Raw genomic sequence first — 8,865 nt, 5'->3', positions numbered from 1 at the left:
CTTCATGCCTAGCACATCCTTGGCCCAGAGAAGACATTTGATACTTGTGTTGAAAAATGAATGAATGAATTTAAGTACATAGTAAAAGTTAGTTACCACCTCTGACTCCCTTTCTCGGTCATGGCTTTCCTGGTTTAGGAGTCTTATTTCTTAGAGGAGGGTGTTCCCTTGGCTCAGGGACTTGTTTAGGTAACAATGTGACATGGTCCAGGATACACTTATTGTGTGCTCTCCAAAACTATCAGTTTCTGGGCAGGGCTTAAGTCCCACCCCTAGTCCCACCCCTGGCCTTGCATTTCAGCTCAGTGGGCGGAAGGGCATAAATTGCAGCTGTTTGCAGTCCTGCTGCATTTTTACCAAAGGCTTCCAATAGCACGATGAAGTTGGCAGGCTTTCTCCTCCTGGTGATCCTAATCACCTTCAGCCTAGAGGTACTGGAGCTTCAGGCTGCAGTGAGACCACTGCAACTTTTGGGTGAGTCCAGACAGAAGGCAGCTCCATTCTTCTTTGAATGAGGGAGCCAGCAAGTAAAACATCAGAGGCCAGTGTGTGCAGGGGGGAGGAGGGGAAGAAATAAGAGAAAGAAAGACATTCTAGTTAAGGAGTCGTTGCCGGGGACCCACCTTGACTGCAGAACCTCTCTTCTTTTGCCTCTACCTTCTCCCATCCTTTCCCTGGGTCCCCCCTCCATCTGGACACTCCTCTATTCCTCCCTTTCTGCCCCCTCATCAGCCATCCTCCATCTCCCCGGCATCTCTCTCTCTACCAGTTTCTTCTTCTCTCAGTAATCATATCAATCTCTTCCTTTTACTATTGATAGTCTCGAAGGAGTAATCAATTCTTTGCCCTTATTGCCCCACACTTCTTCCCTTAACCCCCTGAAGACTGAGTATAGTCTCCATTGCTGCCCCCATCACTTTGCTGAACCTTCTCTCCTTAGTCCTGCTGACAAATCTCTTGACTCTCTTCAGTAGCCAAACTCTTCACCTCTGCAGCATCTGACATTTTTTTGCCACTCCATCAGTCCTCAAACTTTCTTCTCCCCTGGATTTTCTTCACTGTATCTCTTTCTTCTCCCTAAATAATATTGGATTCAACTCTTATTCCCCTCTCTTCTTTGCTCTCCCCCCACTACATTTAACTGGTTGCTAAATACCATCATTCTTTGAAATTGTCTCTTGCACATGTTTCTTCCTTTTCACACCCCAGTTGCCACACTGTATTTCCAACCCTGGTTACCCCATGCTTGGGCCAATGCAATAGCTTCCCAGCAACTCTCCCCGCCCCTCTCTTCCTCCTGAAAGTTGCTTGCTTATTGAATCGTGGTTTGTTCTGTGCTCTCACATCAGAATAACCTTTGTAAGTAAACAGTATATCCCCCTCTGGGCCTACCAAATGAAATCCAAACTCCTCAGGTCCTCAAGATATGTCCTCTGCAACTTTGTCCCTACCTACTTTTCCTGCTTAATTTCCAACTGTTCCCTAATTCTTATCCAGCCTTCCATTTGCCATTCCTTCTGTATTCCTTGTATTTCAGGGTGAGGAGTGAAGCAGGTGAAGCACCGAGGGCACAAAATTTAAGGAGGTGCTTACTCTCAAGGTTGTGCAAGGTCCTCCTTAAATTTTGTGCCCAACGTACCTCATGTACCTCCCCTTGTCCCAGCCCCATTGCATTTTTCCCTTGTAAACTTTTGCTAACAATTCTTTTCTCACAAACTCTACTATCCCTTTCAATTCTGCCATAAAAAGATTTCTGTACTTCAAGAATCATCTTTTCTGACTAATCTGATTGGACGTAATGTCTCTCTTTTGAGCCCCTTTAGTCTTTTGAATATACCTCTCTCAGTACACTTGTCTCACACTGCTTCGTTTTTAGTACTTTAAACATAAGTCTTGTTTCCATTGTTAGACTCTAAGCTGCTTGAAGGTAATGACCCTATCTTACATCTTTGTATTTCCTGAATAACTTACCTCTATGCTTTATACATAGGAAGAAATCAACAGATATAATGAGTGACTAAATGCCATGAGTGAGGACAAGAAGTCTTTAACCCTTTCATTGTAAATCAACAGCTAATGGAAACATGGAGGGATGATGTTTTCTCTGAAGTGTGAAAGTACATCGTAGACATCCCACTAGGCCCCCTTCTTACATATCTTTAAAGTAGGCCCTTGATAATTGGGATTATCTGAATGCATTGTTTTTAATTGAAAAATATAAGATGTTAATGAGCATTATTCTTCAAGTAATCATTTAAATTACATTATACATTGAATTAAAAGAAAAAAGTGAAACTGGCTCCTTAATCAAGGGCTGTTTTCTCTAGCACCTGTGCCTAAAGCATGGCTGTAGTCAGCTGGTCTGTTTTAATGCAGGCGCCTGCATTGAGCTCTGCAGCGGTGACTGGGACTGTGATCCAGGGGACCACTGTGTCAGCAATGGGTGTGGCCACATCTGTGTTTCAGACTAAAGACAAGTGAAAAAAAATCAGGTACTTTCTTGCTGCCTCACACCTTGTCCAAGCCAGACAGGCTGTACACTTGGCTCTGATGGGACTTTCCAGATATGGGTGGGACAGAAGCCTGTCTCTCTGTGGCCTCTCCCTCTTTACTGACCCATCCTCCCAAAGGAAGCAACTATCACAGGATTTTGATTTCCAAACCTTTAAAATCATTTAATTACCTAGTATATCCTGGTGAGAAATCAGATTACTTGATCAAAAAGAAGATAAAAATCACTCATAATCTTCCATCCCCAAGTGGCATCTGCTTAACACTTCAGTGAATATTTTAAACACACACACAAATATATAATATAAAAATGAGATAATCTTGTGCCTATTTTTATTGCTTGATTATTTCACTTAGAAATAGCTAGTGAATAATTTTTAATGCCAACACTGATGCTTAAATACTTACCAATCTCAATTAACACACATTTAGTTTCTTTTTATATTATTAATATGGCTGTAATGAATATTAAATTGGTATACATGCCCTTATTAATTTTTGTTAAGATAAATTCTAAGAAGTATAATTAATGACCAAAGAGCATGCTCATTTTTAGCCTCTGATGCACACTGCCATATTGACACATGAAAGCTCCTTTCCTGTAAAATTATTTCAGGGTCCTTACATGATAATTTCTTCATTTTCAGTAACCATTAAATTTAAAAAGCATAATTAAAAGCTACTATGAAAAAACGCTTAATTATAAATTAAGTTGTATCAAACGCAACAGAATCAACATATACTTTAAAAATAACCCATTTGTGTTCCAAATGTATTATTTGTCCAATCCACCCACAATTCTTGGGATCCTTTTGGCCTTGCTATCTCCATGCAGGGGCTTATTGATTCCCAGAACTGGGAACTTTTGCCTCTCAATTGTTTTCTGTGGATTCAGGTGTCACACATTTTTTTTGTCCATTTCCCAGATGAAAACTTATCTTAAGGGTCATCCTTCTCTAATAATTGCTCATCCCTTCCTAGAGTTCCTTATCTTCAGAGATGTGACTGTTTGGAGAGCCTTGCTCAGGAAGACAGATGAAAATGGGGACCTGCGAATGGAGATTACGAGGGACGTGGTGGAGGGAAAAAAAGTTTTTTTGTTTTTTTAATAAATCAGCATTGTTAAAAGTACCCACACTACTTGAATTATTTGGGCAAGGGTGATGAAGAGGAGGAGGAAGAGGTGGGGGATAGATGATCTTTGTTGAACACTTGCTATGCAACAAGGATTGTGTTATATTTTCCACAAGCATCATCTAATTTATCCCTCCAGGAACTTTGTGACTGCTTATTACCATTGCCATTTTACGTGTAAGGACACTGACGTTTGGAGAAATTAAGTAATTTGCTCAAAGTCATATAGCAGCTAGGTGTCAGGGTCTTAACTATAATCCCAGTGCAACCTAAGATGAGCCACACTAAACTCAAATCCTTTCTATACTCTCTTTCACTCCACCTCTTCTGTGGTGATGACCAGGCCTCATGTCCTTCTAGCCCAGTGTGTTGGACAACTCTTATGCACTGCTTTAGATACTCTTCACCTTATACTCTTATGCTAAGCATTGCTACAGCAATCAGTTTATTTCAGGCATCTATCTACTAGCTTAGCATGAGATAACTTGTCAGAGTCTTACTGAGAACTTGTACCCTAGTATCCCACACCTCTCACTTTTGCCTCAGGGCTTCTCTGATTATACAAGAGACTTATGCAGGAACCACCACATACTGATGCATGTTCAACTCAGAAGACCGGAGAATTCATGCTTGTTGGGGCAATGCTTGACAATAGAGGTCAAAGGCTGACAGATATATGCTTCCCCCTTCCATACCTCAGGAGACGGGTTCTGAGAGCATCCAATAAGGCTTGTCAGAAAGTCCTGAGGTGTGAGCAATCACTCATCCCTTGCAATGGCCAACTCAACAGCGCACATTTGTCTTGATTCTCCTTTCTTCTTTGTTCATTCTTGAATAAATCACCCACATACCAACCTCATCCGTGGCTCTGCTTTAGGAGAACTCAAACTAAAACACGAGTGACTAGGTCTCAGCTCCTGATGTCTGAGCAAAATGCTTGAATATCACAAATACACACATATACATAACATACATATACACACATTCCAAGAATAAACAATAATATACAACCATAGTGAAATCTAAATTCAAACAAAAAAAAAATAGTTATCCCCAAAGAAGCCCAAAATCTTCAGAGAATTAGCTCTTCTCAAGCAAACATTCAATTTTCATTGCTAAACAGAAGTGTTTTATTCTCAGGATATAAAATATACATTCAGGTGGCTACAAGGTTTTCCCTAAGAGCCATGGGTGAGAACTTGCCTCATATTTGCATAACTCAAAGGTTTTCCCAGTCTGCCTGAATTTAATTTCAAGCTTTCACCTATTGAGTAATTGATGACTGTTCACAGCTTTTGAAATGGCTATTTTTCTTTTCCAGCATCTTGCTTTTAAAGTTTCAGGAAATCTTGGGGTGTCCAATCTCAACCAGGTCACCCTTTGGCAGGTTATAGTTTACATGATTCACTTTGAACTCCAACATTACTTTTCTTGTGTGATGAGGGGTCTCAAGATCCACAGGATTCACAGCCAGCTACAAAGACTACTGGAAAATTTAACATTTATTGTGTGGTTTTGTGCCTGGGGAAAAAATCAGGGGCCGTAATACGATGTAAGAAAAGTAGAAGAATGTCGTAGAACTTGCAGTTTCTGTCACTGCCATCCACAACGGCTCCTCACCAACCCCGGCCAGAATCTGAATCGCTGATACTAAACAGGAATGTCGGCCCTGATCAGGAACAAACTTTCTGGACGGATAGTCTCCTTCAGTCAGGGATCTAGGAGAAGTGGGCGGCGAAAAAGTCTCCAAGCTAATTTCTGATGAGTATTTGTAGGGCAACAGTCTGAGGAGGTGGTAATCGTGGAACTCTATTACGTTGGATTCTGGACCAAATAAGACATTTCCGGGACTGGCGTGAGGGGACAGGGATGCCCCGGAAGTACTTCCCTGTTGTTCTACGTAGGAAAGATGGCGGTGGTGCAAGTTGCAGGCTCCCTGTTGGGCGGGTCGCCCCGGGAGGCGCCGCGGGAGCCACCCCACGAGCTGGGCACTGGGTTCCGCCGCTTGTCGGCCAGGCTCTGCGCCTTGCGTCCGGATGACAGCAACTCCGCACGCACCGAGATCCACCTGCTCCTAGACCAGCTCATCTCCGAGAACTACAGCGAGGGCGGCGACGTGGCCCCGGAGGTAGGCGGTGTGCGGGGCGGGGAGGACTCCGGGCGCGCCTGCTGGCCCCGCCCCCACCCCTCAGGGACCCTAGCTGGTAGCTCCCGCCTGCCTCTCCCGGCTTTTCTCGCTTCCACTTGGCATTACTTAGTTCCAGGCTCGTTTGCTCCCTTCAGCCGTGGCACATTCCCTTTCTCCCTCTATCTGGAAGACCCTGCAGTTCTTCGTAAATTCGTATTTTTAAAACCCAACTTAGATGACTTACGTTGTGATAGCAACGCAGGTGTCATCTCTGGTACCACCTTCCCGTCTCCCTTCTCCACTCCCTGCATCTAGAATACTTTGTATATAAGATTCACTACTACAGTTTATTGAGTACGTGGTACACGGACCACATACTGTACTTTCCCGTGCACTGTTCCAGGAACTTAGAATATGAGTATTATTAGGTCTATATTACTGGGAAAAAACAAACAAGCAAACAAACAAACACTGAGGCTCATAAAGATCCAACGTCATGTTGCTGGCAAAAGGCAGAACTAGAATTGGAACCTAAGTCTGTCACAATGCCTGCCATTTTCTGTGTCTCCATACTAGTTCTGCCCTCTGTGCCTCTTTAGAAGTATGCTGACTCTGAGTACTGTTCACATACATCAGGCCTACAGTGCTGCTTACTGAATTCCCTGAATCTTTTGACCCCATCATACCACTGCCTTCTGGTGCACACAGGCACCTCAAACCAGATGGTTCCTAAAAATGAGTATATTATCCCTACACACACACGCCGTTCCCAACCTGTTCTGTTCCCCTACATAGACAGCCTGCCAACCCACAAGGGCACAAACTGGTTCTTTCCCTTTCCTTCTTTCCAGATCCTATCCAATCTGGATTTCTTCGAATCTGTCTCATAAATATTTCTCAGTCCATCCCCTCCTCTCTTATTCCCATTGCCAATCCCTTAGGCCCTCAGGCAAGATGACTCTTGGACTATTCCTCTGGTCTCCTCTAATTTATCCTGGGTCCAGTCCAGCTCTTCTCCAGACCATTCTTTGCTCTGCTGCCAGAGTGAGCTTTTCTTTAGTGGAAAAAATTCTGATTAGAAAAGTAAAACTTTGATTGGGAAAGATCTTCAACACATATTGGTAAATGGTAAAAGCAAGTTATAGAACAGTTCATACAGTATGAGATTAATATAGTCGGGAAGTTTAAAAATTTATATACACTTATAGTTTCAAAGAGTTCACAACAAAGTAATAGTATGCATCACTAGGGAGTGGAGTGGAATTAAAGGAGTAGTGGAGACTTTAATTTGTATAATTTTATAATTTTGCTCCAAAAATATGTGCCATTTCAGTTTCCTGTCCTGTCACTCCTTTTGTGCTGTGTGCAGTCATTTCACACTTGTTCCTGAAGCACCTGCTGGTGTTTCATACCTACTGGTATTCTGTGTTTTTGTACCCTTCATTCCCTTTGCTTGCAGTGTCTTTCATTGCCTTGTCTGCCTGCAGGTATTTACTCATCCTTCAAATCGTTCCAGATTCTGCTTAAAAATCACCTTCATAAGACCTTCCTAATTATCATTTCTCCAGACTTTGTACTTAATTCTTTCAGCACTTAATTCTCTCTTAAGTATTTGTGAGAATTTCTGTCTTCCTAACTAGATTGTGAGCTTTTAGGGGTTCTGAAATATGTTTGTTTACCTTTGGAATGCAAAGACCTAACATACTTCTTGACACATAGTAGGTACTGAGAGTCTTTTCATTCAGTAAACATCAATGGGTGAATGAATAGTCTGATTTGCAAATAGATTCCTCTTTTTTTCTTTCGAATTTCCTAATTTTACATTAAATTCATCCAAGCATCATTTCTGATTTTCCCACTGGCTTTGAAAATCTAGATTGCTAGTTCTTGATATTTTTAACCTAAGTATGTGCTTTTATATTATGGAAGCCTTTCTTTAGTTATTTAATTGTACTGTCTCTGCATATGTATAGTCTTTTTTAGGAGTCTTTAGCCTGTCATAAGCCATGTTGATTCTTTTGCTTCTTTTTTAGCACATCTTAGTTTTGTACTTCATTTCATTTTTACCCCCTTTTTTCTACCTCAAGTTTCATCCTTCCCCATTTTGAGTGTGAACAGTCACTTTTTATTCCCATTTGGCTGTGTTGTTTTTTGGTGGGGCGTCTTCATGTGACTAATAGGTATGTCACCTTTCTATTGTCTTTTTTTTTTGGTAGGACGTCAGTGCTCTTCTAGTCCAAGCTTGCCGACTGGTGCCTCTTAATCAGAATCATCTTGTCAGCAAAGTGTCTCAGCTTATCCACCACTTACTTAACACATTACAGGTAATCATTCATGTAACTTTAGAATTCAGATCATGAACTTCAACAATAAGTACTTTTAAAATACATATGTGGTAAGTGCGATAGGCCAGTCTTTTGAGAAGCTATAGAAAAAGCAAATGCCCACTAAGAATGATATTAAAACAAATATGACTCAGACCAAAAAAAAAAATTCTGCACAATTCTAGAAGTTTCTCCATTAGAGGTATTCCTTTTTGCTTAGTTCAAGAGATGAGAATCATTCAGGCCCCTGGGTCTTAGAATTTTTCATGAAAGATGTATTTGTCCAAGATATATCTAAGAACAAATTGAAATAATTCCCTACCCCTTTCCTGCCAGTATTTTTCCCTCTTTTCCAAAGCTACCATTTTTGTGGGCTACTTTCCGTCTTCATAAAACTGGAGAACTAGCCTGGGGGCAAAAGGGAGGCTAAATAAAAAGACTCCTTTTATTTATATCAAGGTCTGTACTAGCTCCCTTCTCTCCAGAACCTTTTCCAATTTGTTAAATAAATGTATTATCTTTTTAGGAATAGTTAAAGTTGTTACTATAAGATACACATGAATATGCAAATGTAGTTTGAACAAAACTTATCAGTTAGCATTATGTAATCTAAGGTGCTGTTGGCTGCAAGAAACAGAAAAGCCAACATCGAGAAGTTAAACAATTTTTTAAACAAATTATGTTGCGTCACAAGCCTTGAGGGAGGCTTTATTGGCATCTTTCCATTCTGCCATCTGTAGTACGTGGGTTATCCTGAGCTAGCATCTC

General features: G+C 41.3%; 1 protein-coding gene and 1 long non-coding RNA gene across 2 annotated transcripts in view; both read left to right on the top strand.

Annotated features, from left to right (window-relative positions):
- The first annotated feature begins 324 nt into the window (after positions 1 to 324).
- On the top strand, positions 325 to 3,642 carry LOC120620874 (uncharacterized). The gene is made up of 3 exons (XR_005658018.1): positions 325 to 474; positions 2,377 to 2,492; positions 3,493 to 3,642. It is a non-coding gene; the product is annotated as an uncharacterized LOC120620874 (long non-coding RNA).
- Positions 3,643 to 5,529: 1,887 nt separating this feature from the next.
- HEATR6 (HEAT repeat containing 6) overlaps positions 5,530 to 8,865 on the top strand; it is a 31,049-nt gene continuing 27,713 nt past the window's right edge. The window contains exons 1-2 of the mRNA XM_039885926.1: positions 5,530 to 5,773; positions 7,990 to 8,097. Of these exons, the coding sequence (XP_039741860.1) occupies positions 5,555 to 5,773; positions 7,990 to 8,097 (327 nt within the window). The 5' untranslated portion in view covers positions 5,530 to 5,554. The remainder of the gene's footprint in view (positions 5,774 to 7,989; positions 8,098 to 8,865) is intronic.

The sequence above is a fragment of the Pteropus medius genome, unplaced genomic scaffold (assembly GCF_902729225.1).
Source record: "Pteropus medius unplaced genomic scaffold, Ma_sr-lr_union100, whole genome shotgun sequence".
Taxonomy (NCBI): Eukaryota; Metazoa; Chordata; class Mammalia; order Chiroptera; family Pteropodidae; genus Pteropus; species Pteropus medius.
Note: the sequence above shows the minus strand (reverse complement) of the source record. Positions and strands in the feature narration are given on the sequence as shown.